This window comes from Camelus dromedarius, chromosome 12 (assembly GCF_036321535.1).
Source record: "Camelus dromedarius isolate mCamDro1 chromosome 12, mCamDro1.pat, whole genome shotgun sequence".
Lineage (NCBI taxonomy): Eukaryota > Metazoa > Chordata > Mammalia > Artiodactyla > Camelidae > Camelus > Camelus dromedarius.
The window spans coordinates 15924269-15942813 of NC_087447.1; the positions used below are offsets into that span (position 1 = coordinate 15924269).

General features: G+C 47.3%; 1 protein-coding gene across 1 annotated transcript in view; it reads left to right on the forward strand.

Moving 5' to 3' along the window:
• The first annotated feature begins 1054 nt into the window (after positions 1-1054).
• The window catches only part of SYT13 (synaptotagmin 13), a 36178-nt gene continuing 18687 nt past the window's right edge, over positions 1055-18545 (forward strand). Inside the window, exon 1 of the mRNA XM_011000620.3 lies at positions 1055-1338. Within this exon, the coding sequence (XP_010998922.2) occupies positions 1156-1338 (183 nt within the window). The 5' untranslated portion in view covers positions 1055-1155. The remainder of the gene's footprint in view (positions 1339-18545) is intronic.

Sequence of the window (18545 nt, forward strand, 5' to 3'; positions counted from 1 at the left end):
TCTGCAGCTCAGCAGAAAAGGTCTGGCTGGAATGGACATAGATTTGGGAGTCATCAGCTTCAAGGAAGTTGAGAACCCTGTTTTGAATGAAATCACCTCCGCTCCTCCTCGCAGGTGTCCAGCAGGCCTAGAGCATAGCCGACTCACGGCAAATGCTTGCTGAATTAAATTAAGCACTTTGCATAATGAAAAACACTGGAAATCCCTGTTCGTGATCTAAGTCCTCCTCATGCCTGCAATTCTTATTTCCCCTCACTCTGAGTGCACTTCTTTCATATTCCCTTTCTCTGAATCAAAGGGTGGGCTCCTGGCTGCTGCATTTGATACTCTTTATCCTTCTAAGATAAGTCCTTTCCTTGAGGGTGGCATGTGGGCTTGGACTCTGCAAACCTGAGTCTGGGTTCAGAATGACTGGAGTTTTCTAGCTGCCCCACATCCCCTCTGAGCCTCAGCTTCCTCATCTGTAGATGAAGATGGGAATATCTGCAAATCTGATTAGGGGATAAAAGTAGACTCCCAGGGCAAGGCTAAAGGTGGTGCAGATGTGAATAGAACCATTGCAATCACCCTCACCAGGACATGGTACAGTCTGCATCAATTCCCTTTCGTCCTTCTCCCTGGTAGTAAACGCCTGGCAAGTTCAGGAAATGGGAAATCTCCAGTTTTGTGTGTTTGAAAGGCTCTGGAATGATTTTACAGCTTCCTTGTCCAGAGAGGGTGAACAAAAGGGTAGAAGTCTGGTAAAATGACCCCCTATCGAGACGGAGCTGCAGGCCTGGGTTTGAGCCCCTGTTTGCCCGCTAACGCAGTGTGACCTCGGAGAGCTCCTGTCCTTCTTGGACCCAAGTGTCCTCCTACGTAAAGCCTGAAGAATGGCCCGAGACGACCCTAAGGTTCCTCCTACCTGACCGGCTCCGGCTTGGGTTGGGGTGGGGGGTCTGGTCACGTGCTGCTGGGGAGGGATGCTGGTTGACGCGGTGCGGAGCGCGGGCGCACCAGCCGGCCCCCGGTCCAGCCTCCTGCTCTGACGTCCTCGAGCCGCCCTTCCTCCCCGCCCCTCCGGCGGCGGGAGAGCGGCGAGCACGCCCTGATCCCAGGCCAGGGAGGTGCGCGGCGGCGGGACGAGCCCAGCGCAGGAGCCGGGGAGCCGGCACCATGGTGCTGTCCGTGCCCGTGATCGCGCTGGGCGCCACGCTGGGCACGGCCACCAGCATCCTCGCGCTGTGCGGGGTCACCTGCCTGTGCCGGCACATGCACCCCAAGAAAGGGGTGCTGCAGCGGGACCGGGACCCGGATCCGGAGAAGGCTAGGCCCGGTGTGCTCCGGTCCGCCCAACAGGTGAGAGGGGGCGGCTTCGCGGCCTCCCCGGGCCGGGCCGGGGTGGGTCTCCCGGGCGGTGCGGCGGGGGAGTGAGTGGGAGGGAACGGTCGTCGTTCTTCTTTGCGCGACGGAGCACGGCGGGGAGTAGGTTCCACGGACGCACTTGGCGACCCGCCGAGGGGTCCTGAAGGCCTGTGGGCAGGGGGCGTCGGAGACGATGACTGGGGGAGAGAGGCTGGGGGACAGGAGAGGAACGGACGGCGAGCCCTAAATGGGCGGGCACAGAGGGGAATGGGAAAGGGGACTTGGATAGGAATGGGGCTGGGAGGAGTAATAAGAGAGAAAGGCTGTGAGGGGCTGGAGGAGGGGGCTGTGAGGGTTAGGGGAGGCTGAGAGAGAAATGGTGGAGAATGAGATGCTGGCAGAATTGGGGAGATGAGGAACGGGAACTGTGAGAGGGAAGAGAGAGGAAGTATTGTGGGCTGGCGTAGGGAAAGCACTGCCAGAGCTGAGAAGGGGGAAATCCACCGACATCCAGAGAGGAGATGTCTGCTGTCGGGGCCGCTGGGGAGGGGGCAGGTGAATATGGGAGGGCCTGGCGGAGCCTCGCGCCCTCCCAGCAGCCGCCAGTTCCAGCCAGCCTGAGGGGGGTGCTGCGACCTCCCCCAGGAAGTGTCTGGAGATGCCCCTGGAGACCGAGGGCTTTCATCCCATGCGTTAGCTTGTCCCTGGAGCCTCTTTGGGCAGGAAATGGGTGGTGTCCCCATTGTACAGTTCTGCTGAAGGGGTCCTGAAGGCCTGTGGGCAGGTTAGGAAGGACTGCCCTGCATGGGCTGTGAACCCAGGACACACTTCTAAAGTGGGGAGTACAAAATATTCTTTGGAGACCCGAGAGGAAAAGTCTGGCTCGAATGACTGGAAGAAGGCAGGCCCTGGGGCAGGGGGTGACAGTGGCTTCCCAAGCCCCTCTGGATTCCTTATACAGCCTATAATTCCAGGAGCAGAACATCCACAATGCTGTGACTCCACCTTCCTTGTGCCAATGAATTATTCAAAAGCTCTGAGGCCCGGTTGCTCGGGGCCTGTGTCAGTCACTGCACAGTGAGGGTGGAAGGAAATGGCTGCTGTCCTTGAGGCACCTGCAATCCAAGAAAAGTGACATTGACACTGGCAGGAACAGGAGTCAGTTGGGCAGCGGGGTGTGGGCCTGGAACCATCTGCAGTGGGAGTGGTGGGCTCCCCGCTTGTGGGCACGGGGTTGGGGAGGGGCTGGGGGGTTAGCCCTTCTCTAGAAGTTGTGACCTGCTGCCTGTCGGCCTCCTCCCTGATCCAGCACATTAAGAGATGGCTATTCTTCTGCCTTTCACAGTGGTGGCTTTTCAGGCATCGTCCCCTCCCCTTCCCAGAGAGAACCACAGGGGAAGGTGTTGATGTAAATGACCTCTGGGATCCCTTCCAACTCTTTGACTTATTGATTTGATGACTAGTAGACCACACAATGGCCAATAATCTGTTAAAGACAAACTAGATTATGCCTCTCCCTGGCTTAAAAGCCTCCACAACTTCTCACTAATCTTGGAACAAATCACAGCAAAACCCATCATGGCACATACTCTGTGCCAGGCTCCGTGCTAAGTGCTCTCCACTTAATGCATTGAACAACACCATGAAGGACATCTGTGATGATCCCAAGTTAAAGATGGAGCAGCTAAGGCTCAGAGAGGGTGAGTGACTTGCCCAAGGCCACACAGCTGCAGAAGCGTTAGAGCCAGATTCTGGCCACGCTAGTCTGGTTCTGGTGTCCATGCTGTGAGCTACTCCACTCCACTCCCCAGCCATCTCCATGCGGCAGGTGTTTGCCTCTCCCGCCCAGATGATGCCACTTCCCCGCTTCCTGGGAAGTTTCAGCTTCCCTGGAGTTTTGACACCAACCCCTCCTGTTGTCCTCTGGCTTTCCACACAGATGGCTCCTTCTCATCCTTTAGGTCTCTTTTGGTTTGAATTTTACCTCTTCAGGGAGGATTTTGGTTATGGCCACGTGCAACGAAACAACCTCCCCCATCGCCTTCTCCTTACTGTTCCTTTCCAATGGCTTCCTTCTTTCTGTAGCACATGTAACAATTGGATGTGATTTTTCGTATCTGCTTACTTGTCTAATATTTGTTCCCTGCACCTACTCTGTCTGGAACCTAGGAGGTGCCCAATAAGAAACTGTTGACAAATAAAGGCATCCTCATGTCCAGCCGTTGGGGATTATTGTCTGCATTATTTCTTCAAATATGGAGACATATACCAGGCCTTTGCAGCCCAGGGCTTGCTCAGGAGGGGCACAATAAACGTTTGTTGATGCTCGAGACCCATCCATTCACATCCCAGTAACATTTCAGCAACGAGGATTTGGGCACCTGGGCAAGCATGGGGGTGACGAAGTGAGAGCTCACCGTGTGGGTTTGGCTCCCATTGTGCTCTGGCTGATTCAGCTACTGACCCAGATAAAGTCCACTCAGAAAAGACAGTACGATTGATGATTGACATTTCAAAAAAAGTAAAGGAAGTGTTGTTAGAGGTGGCAGCAGGGGGATGGGCATGGCGCACGTTGACAAAGAGGAGAGTCAGGTAAGAAAGACTCCCTGAAGATGTTCCTTAAAGAGAGAGGGCCTGGGGGTGAGGGGAAGAGGGTTCTAGATTCCTGCAACCACTGAGAACTGGGATGTCTGTGGGATACAGAGTGACCACCCATGTCTCTGTAAGTCGCTGGTTGTGGTTGCTGGAAAAATTCCTTGGATTAACAGGCCATCAGAATCTGATTTCTGGCCATGAATGGTTGGCTGAAGTTGAAGTTTGTAGTGATTTTGAGAAGAACTGACTCTGAATTTTCCCCTGGGGGTTCTTAACCTAAGGTCCACAGACCTCAACATGGGGTCTGTAGATAAAACGCAAGGGGTTCATGGTCTTGGAGAGGGAAAAATTATATCTTTATTTTTATTAGCATCTACCTGAAACTTAGCATTTTCTGTAAATAAGAATATAAACAACACAGCACAGGAATATTGACAATAGCTCTGACTTGGTCCTCAAGGGAAATCACAGATAGGTTCAGAGCAGAACACAGCTGCAGCAGATGCTTCACAAGAGCATTTAGGATCCTCTCTAATTCTAAATGATAGTACTTATTAAATCTCCAGCTAGATCCTATTATTTAATAAATGAATAAAGAGGCACACATAGCCATTTCCCTCGATTGATTTTATTGGATGTACTGTTATAGTCCTATGTCTTTAATTTGCTGCTCTTTCAAACATTCTGAGGACGTACCCACAGGCTTCTCCAGGCAGCTGAAGGAATCCGTCCGGAATCTTTGCTGAGTGGGAGGTGGGAGAGGGTGCAAGCCCGCAGTCATCCATCACCGTTCGTGCCTCTGGCTGGCTTCAACTCATAGTCCTTCTTGGCTTTTTTGAAATGCACACTGTGGACCCTTTATCCTGCCTTCTTACACAGTCTCTCACCCTAACCTGCGTGCAGCCCTAGGGATTGCATGCGAGGGATTCAGTCTTACTACGCCGCCCGCTGGAGTGCGGCAGTATCACCCCAGACCGCCTTCCTTGTCCTCAGCCCGGCTTTGAAAGCTGGGTTATTATGCAGTGACGACCAGGCGGCTTGAGCAGGAGACAGAGCAGAGAATCAGAACAGGGTGCATGGGTGTGTGTGTGTGTGTGTGTGTGTGTGTGTGTGTGCGCGTGTGCATGTATGTGTGTGTGCACGTGATCACCTTCACTTCACCGCTGCTGCTGCATCTATCAGTGCTCGGCAGCCAGGCCCATTAGTTCCTTCCCCTAGAATTTCCTTTCCACGCTGTCTGCACAGGCTGCCACTCTCCGCATTTCTGGGTCCTTTCAGAGGAAGCCTTCGTTTTGGCTAACCTAAATCCCTACTTAGCATGGAGTGGGGACCCTGTTCTCAGAAAGCTTTCGCTTCAGTGTCAGGTCTTCTCCCCACCTGGTGCTCACCTTGCTGTCCCCTACATCAGTCTTCTCAAGTGCATCTCAGAGGTTTCTGGAACAACCCTGCTGCTGTCACCTTGAAGCTAATATGCGATCAAAGGCTTTATTCAAGTCACCTGGCCCCTCAGCAGTGGTCCCCAGGCCTCTTTATCCACATCTCCCAGCCCCCTCTGCCAATGCTACTTACTACCAACTGTAAACCCTACCCTCCTTCCAGCAGAGTTGAGAAGTGAAATGCCTTTTCACGCAACACTGTCTTAGTTCATTCAAAATACCACAGAGTGGGTCACTTACAAACCATGACAGTTTATTTCTCATGGTGCTAGAGGCTGGAAAGCCCAGGGTCAAAGCTCAGACAGATTCAGTGTCTGGTGAGGACCTGCTTCCTAGACTTTTGGCTGTAACCTCACCTGGTGGAAAAGGGTGAGGGTACTCTCTCCTGCCACTTTCCTAAGGGCACTAATCCCATTTATGATTAGGGCTCTGCCCTCATGACCTAACCACCCCCTCCAAGCTCCGTCTCCTAATAGCATCATATGAATTTGCAGGGGAGGGGGGCACAAGCATTCAGACTATAGCAAACACTAACAGATCAATCCTAAGCTTTTAAGAAATAATATAAATACATGCTGTACTTTAATCAAACAACATATGTAGAGTGGAGTCATTTTCCCTCCAAGATCACGGAGTGTGTTTCATTTTCCTTGTATCCCTGACAGTATCTGGTGTGATACTGGGCACGTGATAACCCATCAATGTATACTTTGAGTTAAATCACCATATGGTGGCATAACACTGAATAAGAGAGGGAAGGTGCAAAGGGATGCACACAGTTAAGATGCCACAAGATTTGAAATCAAATTTTCAAATTGAAAATTTAGGTCTGGGGTTTCTACTGGGGGCAGGTAATGACTGGGACAGAGTAGGGGGAGCTTCTGGGCTTTTGTTTATAAGCTCTACCTCTTGACATGGTCCTGGTGACACAGCTGTGTCCACTTTACAAAAGAAAATCCATCCAGCTCTACACTTACGCTTCGTGTCCTTTTCTGAATGTAGTTATACTTCAGTAAAATTTTTATTAATATTTGTCATGTTGCAGTATCATGTTTGTGAACATTAATTTAGTATCAAGCCAGTATTTTTATTACCAGGAGGATCTGGAGGCTGTAATCAGGAGACATGGCCCTCTTTTTTTTGTGGTCCATTACATACCACCTCCAGGGCCCTGTCTGCTTTCTGCTGCTTCTCCTGCAGCCACCTCCTCCTTCAGACTAGGACCTGGAGAACATTAACATGGTCTGATCAACCCTCCCGTCTGTTCTCCTCTTCCTTAGGCGACGGGAGCAACATCCTCCCAGATCACTTGTCTACATACAGACTTGTCAGAGTGAGGATGGATCAGAGCCCAGAGGCTGCATTTCATCAGCTAAAAAGTTCATTCATTAAAGGTTAATGAGCACATGCTAGGCACTGGGATACAGCAATAAAAAGACAGACATATGCTCTCCCTTGTACGTGGGGAGACAGACAATGAAACCAGCAGTTGCCATGAAGGTGTTACAGTGCCACCGTGATGGGGGTGACGGGGGGGCCATGGGGAATCCTTAGGAGGAGTATCCCCACCTTCAGCCCAAAGAACGTTCTCCAGTTCTCACTGGCTGCTCTGCCGAGGTCTCCCCTGTACTTCAGTGATCACAGGAGGCCAATGTGAATTGCTAACCCCACTCCTGGGACCGATTAGATTCTGGGCTGCTGTCAGGTATGACTTCCTTGGATTCTCAGTCCTTTAAAAGGATTGATTTCTCAGCTGATCTCCTGGCTGGTAAGTTCTCCTACTCATATAAACAAACAAACAACAAATGGATCTATTTCCACGGAGTAATAAATCACAGTGATAGGAGAGCTAACATTGATTGAGTTCTGTGTGCCAAACACTGTTCTAAGCTCTTTAACCACATTAATTTTATCCTCATAACAGCCCTATGAAATATGCATAATTATTATTCCCATTTTACACATGGGAAAAGTAAAACACACAACACTTAAGTACCTTATTTAGCGGCAGAGCTGGGAATCAAATTTAGAAAGTCTGGCTTCAGAGCTTATACCTCTAGCCAATGACTGAAAATGAGCAGAAAAAACTTCTCAAAATCTTTCTTGAGCCACTGTGTTTCCCCAGATGTGGGCTAAAAGTGTCTCCAACATATGCATCTTTGCTGGTCAGCTTCAGGAACCTTTCCCAGAGCTTTGGGTGGTTTCACCACCTTGCATCCAACAAGCTTCAAGCCCTGGGTGCAGCCCTGCACCCTCCAGAGAAATTTACACAGTAAACATGTTTGGGCTGGTAGCTTAGCAACAGGGAAGACAGTATGAATTTTGCATCAAGAAATTAGCATAGATTATTTCAGGGAGATGAGGACACACCCGCTGGAAAGACTAGATCCTTTGAGACATAAGGTGGACCTTTGGTCTGTGCATCAATCCCTTCTCAGTGACAGGTCCCAGACCTGTCACATCTCTTTCTAGTTTCTCCTCTGGTACAGCATGTGGATAGTTTTGTTGCATGGCTCTTCTCTTCATGGGATTGACGATTCTCTAGCGCCATTTGTTAGCAGAAAACATTGCTGCGTCTTCCGACATTTTTAGATTTTGAGATCCTGGCTCAGGTTGCTGTCAGGTACCAGGGTACAGGAAGAGGAATAGAGAGGCCGTCAGAGCATGATGGAAGAAATACCCAAATGGGAAATCAGAGGGGCTTATGGTAAAGGCAGAAGAAGGAGAGAGACTAGCAGGATGGGAAGGCAGCAGACCCGGAAGACAAAGAAGAGGGGATGAGTTTAAGAGTGACGGTATGCCCCAGTGGGAAAAATCAGAATACGTGTAGACGGTGCCTGTACCATCCACGCTATCTGACCTCCAATTTCCCGAAAACCAGTAAGAGTTCAGCTCCCACTTCATCTTTAGTGTTATCACATTCACTGCCTCTGGAACTTATTTCTGCCAACAAGCATTGGGAGACACTGCTTTGAGGATGGAGAAGAACTTCACAGAAACGGGTTTTAAGAACTAAGGGGTTTTGCATGTCTGTGCCTGAATTGGCACACATGTGCATACAAAGGTCTCCCTATAACCAATTTGTTAAGAAATAATGAGCTAGTAGATTGCTAAAGGAAAACAGATGAAAAAGGTAGATCTATTCCTTCCTCCCATCTCCTCACCTCCCTCCTTGCATTACGTTTCCTGAGCACATACATGCACCTCGTACGGTGCTTGGGGTGCACTAGCCACTGCACTGACATTGTGTCTCAGTCCTGACGGACTTACATTGTAATGGGGGAGGCCAGAGTTAGGAGAAGAAGAGCACAAATAAATGAAAATGTGTGATGGTGGCAAGTGACCTGAAGAGAAAGTTTTAATGCTGTGAGAGTGTCAGGTGGAACTGACCCAGTCGAGAGATCAGGGAAGGCTTTCCTGGAGACAGAGATGGCCCAGCAGAGAGCTGGAGTTGGAGGGGAAGTGAACCAGTGCAATGGGGAGGGGTGTGAGGGGCGGCTTCAGACAGAGAAATGAGACAGTGCAAAGGTCCTGGGACAGGAGGCAGATTAACACTTAAGGGAGCCCAGGGAAAGGTCAGTGTGCCTGGAGAGCAGAGAGAAGGGGTGCCCAGTGTATGATGAGGCTGGGGAGGTGGACAGGAGCCTGAGCAAGCAACGCATTGTGGACCATGGACAGGTTCACACATTCATTTATTCAATCACGTATCACACATTTGCCCACATGGGGGGCGCTGACCAATGTACTGACAATATGAAAGTTACAGTTATTTTCAAACTTTTTTTTAAAAAATCGAGCTGAAATTCACAAAAAATTAACTATTTTAAGGTGCACAAATCATGGGCATTTTGTACATTCACAATGTTGTGCAATTACTACCTACATCTAGTCCTAAAACATTTTTATCGCCCTTGAAGAAAACCCCACCCTCCTTACACAGACACTCTCTGTTCATGTCTTCGCCTCCGGTCCCTGGCAATCACCAGTCTGTTTTCTGTCTTTATGGCTATGCCTATTCTGGACGTTTCATATACTTGGAATTTTAAAATATGTGACCTTTTGTGTCTGGCTTCTTTCACTTAACATAGTGTTTTCAAGGTTCATCCATGCTGCAGGGTGTGTTAGTACTTTGTTTCTTTTTATGGCCAAATAATATCCCATTATATCTATATGACTCATTTTGTTTGTCTAGTCATTGGTTGATGAACGTTTGGGGTGATTCTACCTTTTCCTTATTGGAATAGTGCTGTTATGTACCTTCCTTACAGGTATTTGTTTGAGTACTTGTTGTCAATTCTTTCAAGTATATACTTAGGAGTAGAATTGCTGGGTCCGATGGTAATTCTATGTTTAACTTTTTGAGGACCCTCCAAACTGCTTTCCACAGCAGCTGCACCATTGACATTCCCACCAGCAAGGAACAAGGGTTCCAATTTCTTCACCTTTCCAGCCGTTGTTAATTTCATTTTTTTGTGGGTTTGTTTTTTTTTTTTTTTTTTTTTTTTGGTTTTTGATGCAGCTATCCTAGTGGGTGCGAAGTCGTATCTCATGGTGGTATTATCTAGGGTTTTAATTAAAAAAATACAAATTCTTATTTAAAAAACTTTCATCAGTATCTGGCAAGTTTTTAAGAAGCATTTCCTCTCTGTATTGAATGCCCGTCACAGTGAATCCACATGGGTGCACCTGGAAAAACATTTCATGGCTCCTGGCTCTCACAAGAGGAGTGGAGTGTATGGCAGTGCTGGCTCCTGGTTCTCCCAGCAAATCTGCATCTGCTACTCCATCCTTTAAATATGTTACATCTTATCACCATCACCTTCCTCACTCTTTACCCCATCCAGCTTTAGCCCCTCGTCCGTTCTAATCTGCATCACCCAGGTTCTTGGGGCCCCTACAAACCCAGGTCTAATTGAGGTGGTATTTACTATATTTCAGCATTATTTCTTCATGTTGGCATTTCCAGGCCAGTGTGATGTCCGGAGGAGGAGCCTTGATCCCCTACGGTGTCAGTCCGCTGCACACACAGAAACCTTTCCACTGAGGAGTTCCCTAAGTGCTAATTAGGCAAAGGGTGTTTTAATTGATTCATATTATAGAACATTCCTGGGAGAGTTTTACATGGTGTTTAAGAGCGTTACTGTAATATATAGTGATATTTTGGGAAGTTGATTGAGGTTTCAGGTAGACTTGGAATGCATTATAATTTTTCCCATTTAAAATATGGAATATGAGTGACTACTTTCTGAAATTCACTAGGCAGCATGTTTCCATGAACAGATTAGAGTCAAATAATGAGGGGGTGGTTGCATATATGAATATGTGCATATGCATATATGAATGTGAATACATAGTTACATATATGAATAAAAGAAAAAGGGAGGAGCATCCAATGGGAATTCTGTGAAATTGACTCAGTCCTTCTGGCAGAGACTCTAGGGTACTTTGACATATTTCATTGACTACCTCCGGCCCCAGACTCATTAAGTTTAAGATGTACTTTTCCTTTATAGAAAAATTGAGCAGGCAGATAGTAAGAGAGGTGAGAAGAAATGTTGAATGACTGCATGAGTCAGCGGATGGATGGATAGATGAATGCGGAGGAGGGGATTCATTAAAAATCACAAGCACAAGAGCGCAGGGGAAGACTCTGAGCTTGCGGAAGAATCCCTGTGCTCACCTTCAGTGACACAGCCAGGAATCAAGACAAGCCTGGAGGGTGTGGCAGCTTCACTTTTCACTGGTTTCCCTCCCTGCAAGTCTCTGTTCAGCAGCTAACATTGGAGACAGTTTTAAAAAATATTCTGCAGCAAAGGCCGATGAGAGAATACCCCGGAAGACCATGTTTTACTTGGAAAATCATTATAAGCCACACGGTTTTGGACTTGCTGCTCAGGGTGGCCTGATGAGAGGAATGTAAGTTACTGAGGCAGGATAGTGAAGACTCTGGTCTTCAAGTAGAATTAAGACTGATGTTTTGGAGAGGACAGCATCTGAATGTGAAGGGAAGTTTGGGGGAAAGCAGTTTGGTTGGGCAACAAGAAGACTTGATGGAAACAGCTGCAGAATGAAGCATAGGATGACTTCAGTGAGCTCGAAGCTCATTCTGTGTTCCAAATCCCCTCCTCCTTTCTCACAGGGCACCCCCACCCCAAGCATCTTAGAATGTGTTTCCGTTTCCAGCGCAGTCAATCCACAAAGAACAGGCAAGCTAATGGGAGAGACATACAGTGAAGGCAGTGATGGCATGTCAAGAGACGGAACTCCATGGGAAAATATCAACACGGTCTCGAGGGCTGTTAGGCGCTTTCCCTGCAACTGCATCATCTAATAAACTTGTCTCTTACCACGAGAGTGGGATGGATCCTTTAAGCAGCAACAGCTCCTTACAAAGCTGGTAGAGACAAAGAACGGGAAGGACAGGAGATTAGGTATCCCATGGGTAGCCACTGCATAGTAGACTTGCTTGATTTTGGATACCCACCAGAATTCATTTTAGGTAAGAACAATCTGGTTTTTTGAGACCACTCAAAAGAGGAAATTGCCTCTTAGAAGGAAAATATTCGTTTCATAATCAAGCGGCTGAGATATGATAGGAAGCAAATTCGACTTAGACCCCAAACCTGAATTTGAATTCAGCCTCCACTGTTTTCCAGCTAAATGACCTTGACCATTCTGAATCACAGTTTTCTCATCACCAAAGCAGAGGTGATAATAATGAGGTTCTCTACGATAATACTGAAGACTAAATGAGATAACGCTGGGAAGCACGCAAGAGACTCAGCCCCTGGCTACCACCCTGAGTATGTTTCAGGTATCTCTGAATTATTTTCTCATATTATCCTTTTATCAAAGCAATGCCTTGCCTGTGTATTCACTACACAGGAAAGAGAGAGTTCATTAAAAATATTCCAGATGTGAAAAATGAAAGGTTTCTGTTAGAACTGGAAGGGGGGGTCATGAATGTTATACTGCTAGGATATTCCTTCATTCAAAAAATATTTCTCTTTTAAAAGTTAATTTATTTATTTTATTTAACCATTTTAATTTAACTGCTGTGGCCGACAAAAAGAAATGGGGCTCCTGTGACTCCTGTGGGTGGCCTTGGGAGGACGCACGAATTGCAACAATACACCAAATGGTTACCACATTAATAAGTGGTATGAACAATTAAGTTATCATTAAAATTATTCCTATGAATGATTAGATTTCACATACGAGATGCGTGGAAGGGATGAAACACTTGGGCTTTGGGTTCCAGTTCCAATCTGCCCGTCACTTACTGTGTGACAGTGGGCTAGTATCTTAACTTTTCTGTGCCTCGATGTGGCCATCTGTGAACGGTGTCATTGTCACCGGATTGTTGTGAGAATTTAGTCAGATAATCCAGGTAAGGCAGTGCTGAGAACGTAAGTGCTAGGCTGGAAATCATCCCTTTGTGTCCAGAACCACTCTCTGCATCCTTCTTCCCTTCCCCCTTCTCCCTACTCCTGCCCAAACCTACCCCATTTTCTACCCACCTGTGCCCTGGCCCCAGAAGGCCAGGTCTAGGTGTGCGAACAGTGCCCAGCTACTCCTGACCCCAGGATATTTCCCACTACTTGTTAGTTTCCTTAACCCTCCACACCTTTGTAAACACCTGCTTTATGAAACTGCCCTCAATTACCCACTTGGAATGTGCCATCTGCTCCTGCCACAACCTTTATTGATTGGCTACTCAATCAATGTTAGCTGTTATTACCGCCCCTAATAATTAATCACAATAAAAGGAGAGTCAGTAGGTCAGGGAGAGTATACACAAATTGGCCAAGGTTGGGGTCCACACGATAAAGCCCTCTGTTTGCACAAGGCTTCGTTGTTTAGAAACCACTTTCATTTTCCTGTTTGACCCAGCACCTGGCATGGTGCTCTGCACGGCTCGAAGCTTGTAACATGTGCTTGCCACACAGACACACCTGCGGGTCAGAAGGTTTAGGGCTGTGACTCATTTCAAAAAGCTCCAAATGAGCTGAGGAAAAATATTTGACATTCATAGTGATATTTATAGAGCCAAATATTCTGATGTTACTGACCTCCTGTGGTCAAATCATATTCTGTGACAACATTATGCAGACTGCTCAAGTGTTGGCCCATGTGATGCAGAAGGGAAATCTGATAGATTTGGATCCCGTTTGAAAGAAGGAACAGCTACATCTATGGATGCTACTCACGGGCTTTGAGTCTGCCGAAGTAACAGCTGGGAGGAGAATATTAGAAGAGGCCCCTCAGTGGCCGTCTCTTGAAATCTCCTTGCTGATTTCCCATGAAAGTCATACGGAAGAACCAATCTGTTGCCCAAACTTTGCTGTGGCTGTGGACATCCAGTGAGATTCAGAGATTATGTTTTTTGGAAAAGGAGACCTGAAAGGTAATAATGGAGGTACTTTTCTTTGATGCACCTCTTTTGGATTCCTCCCTCTTACTACACATCACTCCAGCCCAAGCACTGTCCACTCCACTTCCTTGGGGAAGTCTCTGGAGGCCCTTCACAGCCTGCGCCATTCCTTTGCAAACCCATTTCTCAACCCCCACCTTTCCCTTCAGCCAATTTGCCAGACTCCCCACATCCCGAGCGTGCACCCCTCTGTACCCACACTGCTGCCATTCTCTCTGTTTGAGATACCTCTACCTCTCTTCTCTGTAGTCATCCTTGAATGTTGGGCTGAAGCCCCTCCTCCAGGAAGCCTTCTCTGATCTCACTGACTCAGAGGAACTCCTCTTTAGGTCTTCTGTAGCACACAGTCCAGACATTTGGCCTTTTAAGACTGTTTTCTCTACTTCTTGATCTTTTTATAAGTATGCATCAGGAAGATCAGAGAGCATTCATCTTCCATATCAACTTATTGTTAGTGGCTTCCTGGAGCCCTGAGCTGAACAGACTGTGTCTGATCACAGCAGGAAAGAATGCTTGGATTGATTAGTCATGTCTGCCATGGGCAGAGGGTAGGAGAATTGTAGCATAAGCACTTCATGTTTCCCATTTATAGAATATCTCACCTCCACCATTGGATGGTAAACTTCCAGAGGGCAGAGAATTATTTATGTATCTTCCATGATACATAGGGTGGGTGACTACATAGTTAGTTGGCAGCAAACATGTGCTGATTTCTGTTTGGGCAGAAATCTGAGGGTTGCTTAATTGGAGGGTTTTGGCTTAAAACCAAAATATAAGGAGAATCTAGTAAAACAGTATCTGTCCTGCTTTGAAGCCTTGGTTTACAACTTGGCTGTTTTTCACACCACCGGCTTAGAAATCAATGTGCTTTCCAAGTATCTGCACCTGAGTGGAAGGAAGTCTTCAATGAGTGGTTTTCTGTACTTTTTTTCTGAGCTGCACCACTTTTGATGGGTGCTATTCACATACTTGAAGGATTCTGCAGAATTCACCTCCTTTCTCTCCCACTCAGAAATCTTATCATATTGCAAATGTATGAAAGAAGTATTGTTATAAGAAAAACCCCAAAAGTGCTCTAATCAATTTTCCAAATGGGTAAAAACAAAACAAAAAAAAAGCATCCAACTTCAGTATGCTAGCTCTCATGTGTAACATATCGGCATAATTAGAAGCTTGGAAATCATTACCTTCATTTATGGTTTTGTCAGTTATCCAAATATCATAAAATCAAAGAATCCTACAACTATTCTGAAACAGGATCTGAATTCAGTGTCAAGGAAACTGGCGCATAAATAGCCTTTTCAGCCTTTAATACCCAAATGACTGTCTTATATTAAAAACATAGCTCCCACAAATCAGAAACTGAGGAAAAAAATCTAAAGTATTCGAATGGACACTGTTGCTTAAGACCATCGAGACCAACACTAAGTAAGCATGCGTGTTCCCATCTCATCAAAGTTAATGATAATGCAAGGCTGAGATCCTCCTCCTACAAATGGGCGCAGTTTAAAGAAAGACTTTTAAGTCCCTAGTAAACCAATACAGTGGAGAGGGTAGTAGAATTTTAAAAGTTAAAGCCTGGCTGAGGGACTTGGCTCAGGGACAAAACCCACTGCCAACAGCCACGCTCTGGTGGCTGGAGATGGGAGGATAAGGATGGATAGTTGGGGAGAGAAGACTGTGTTTGAGCCCCAGTTTGCTGACCAGGGGAGTTTTCTGTGACCTTTCAAAATATTCTAGCCTTGAAACAATGCTTCTGACGAGTGCTGATGAGGTCATAACATAGTCTTGACCGTGTCTTGGCACACGTCACAAGTGAAACACATTTTCTGCACAATGAATGTCAAACTCAGTTCAGAACTGAGAGCGATAAGAAAGCTGATGCCCAAACACCCAGGCAGGTCATTCCAACAGCCGGATACCTGGGTGGGGAGGGGCATGGGGTCATCAGTCTAATGACATGGCACCTGCCAGCAAATCAGAAGCAATGATCTAGACGTTTTCATTTTTACCTATTTATCCAGAGACATAGTCCCCAGAGAACCATGTCACAGAGTGTCATTTGGCAACTACTGGCTTGATCCAAGTGCTTGGTCGTGGTCCAAGCCTAGGGCTGTCATACATTAGCTGTGGGATCCTGGACAAGTTTCAATCTCTCTGAGTCTCAATTTCCTCCTCTGTAGAGTAAAGAATTAGGTTATTTTTATTTATTGATATAAGGGTATAGAAAAGGGAAAATAGTAGCCACTTTTCCATAGGGTTTTGTGAGAATTAAATACAATAAAGTCTGTTGAGCTTTGCAGAAAATCTAGTACAGAGGAAGTGGGCAGGACATGGCGGCCATATCACCCTTTCAGGCACGGTGATGCGACTGATGGAGCTGCTGCAGGCACCACCTACGAGAATCTCTAGGCAAGAGCATGCCGTTGTGTGGTTTCCAGCCCTGTGGAATTACTATTTTTAAAATCTGTTTTTGAATTCTGGGTCATCCAGAAGTGCTGGGATAATGGCAACACCCATTGTCCCTCCTCTTCTCATGAGACTTTAAGTGTTAGTGGTACCTGCTGTTCTCTGAACATACTGCAGGCTTTCATGCTGCTGCCTTGGCCCAGAAAGCCCTTCTCCACTTCTCCACCTGTCTCCACTTCTCCACCGCTGTCTGGGTTTTGGGGTGGAAGGCATCAACCAAAAGTCTGAGTCTCTCAGTCTTTATGAAATTCTCCTCCCCACTCCCCCATACTCCACCTTGTACCCTCCCCAGGCAAAGTTTGATGTACTCCTGTTTACTCTGTCTCGTATTTTGCTGGTCCCCATCATGGCGGTTATTAGTATACCAATCCCCCCACCGCCTACTCCTCCCCATACACGCAGTGTCTGCTATGGTCTCCATCACGTAAAAGGTTCTCAATGTCAAACAATGATTGATGGAATCAATGCGTAGATGGCTGGGGCAGGAGGGTGGAGGTGGGACATCCTCCCCCCAGCCCCTGCAGGCTTCTCCTTAGATCTATCCAAGACTTTAGAAAGATAACAGACCACTGCATCTTTGGTTCCTTGGTCTCTCCCAGGTAGGGAAGCTCATGGCCAAGCTGTAAAGCCTGCAAGCTCCACAATCACGTGCCCGGGTTCGAATCCCAGCTCTGTGTCTAGTTAACTATGTGACTTCAGACTAAGTCCTCTGTGCCTTAGTGTCCTCCTCTGTTAAGGAGGATAACAATAAAGCCTCCCTCGTGAAGCACTGAGGTTTAAATAGAGCCTCATGAGTAAATTGCTTACACTTGTACCTGAAACATGATTAATGAGAGATGATTTTCCCTTCTCCAAATTTTTAGCTCAGGAAGCCTTTCCTGACCCTCAAATTCTTAGCGGACACAACATTTCCTCCTACTCCCCCCCCATTACCATGTGTCCCTGTCTTGATAGGACTTATTTCTGAGATTGCTTATTTGCTTCTACTGGTTTCTTGCTCCCTACCCCACTGGAAATGCCCACTCCACGAGAAAAATGGACAGTGTTGTTCCTGCAGCTGACAAGCATCTAGAGATTCTATAATCGTTGAACAAATGATTGAAAGAATGACTACCAGTGGAGAAAGGGTTTGCACCGCGACTGGCTGTTATTCTTGGTTGTGGCTCATTCTTGCTTATTTGGGGCAATGCACTTATCTGGCTGGCAAGTGGCCTAACCCCCCAGGCTAACCCACCGATCAACCTCCTAGTTTGTTGCGTTAGATACCAGGTAGTGGGCAGGGAGTGTGCTGGGTCACCCACAAACTGGCCTTTTCAGAATTTAAAATAACCAGAGAGGGGAAAGAGACTAGCAGGAGGCGAGTCTCAAGGGAAGGGGGTCTGAGAAGGGATTGGGGGCATAACCCTTAATAATCAGAAGAGAAGAGGTTGGAAGGGATAACGAAAAATGTGCGGTGCTGGGTTACCATGGAAACACTGCGTGGAGCCTGGACAGGAAGACAAGCTGCTTCTTCAAAGTGAATTTCAACTTTGCAGCTTGAAATATGCCCTCCCCCTGGGACCTGACCCTGTGGAAACACCCATAAGCAGCCAAGAAGTAGAGATTCTGGTACCAGTAGCTCCCCAGGAACTGGAGATCTACCAGAATTAGAACTGTTGGTGGGGAGCCAAGAGGACATGACTGAGAGGAAGAGCGTGTCTGTGATCAGCTCATCACACAAGAGGACGTTTCTCCATCTACCCTGCCTGGAGTTCTGGGACCTCCCCCAAACCAGGGCCTTCCCATGTGAGCCCCAAGGACCACTGCATCACAGTCACCCTGGGGAGCTTCTTAGACAGGCAGATTCCCTAGGATCCACCAGAGCCTGGTCTCCAACCAAGCTGTCTTGTTTGAGAGCTTGAACTCTGACCACCCGGCCACATTTCAAACTCTGTACGCATGTCACTATGCATAATTACCAGTATTAAAGCCCAGAGTGACCGAAGCTGGCAGGTCCCCAGCACCTGACCCAGCTCCCATCTGAGGGAGACTCCGCTGTGCTGAGCTGCAGACTCCAGCTGCAGTGGCCTGTGTTTGGCCTCATCTGAGCACTCTATATCCAACTTTCTCCTCTCTGCCCTCTCATTTTCTAAAGTTCAAGTATAAAGGGCAAAGCCATCTGTTTCCATTTCCAGCTGGGTCTGGTTCCCCTACCCCTGGATGCTGTGATGCGTTCAGATGGATGCCTCAGCGTGAAACCCCAAATTAATAAACAGTCTTTAGGTGAA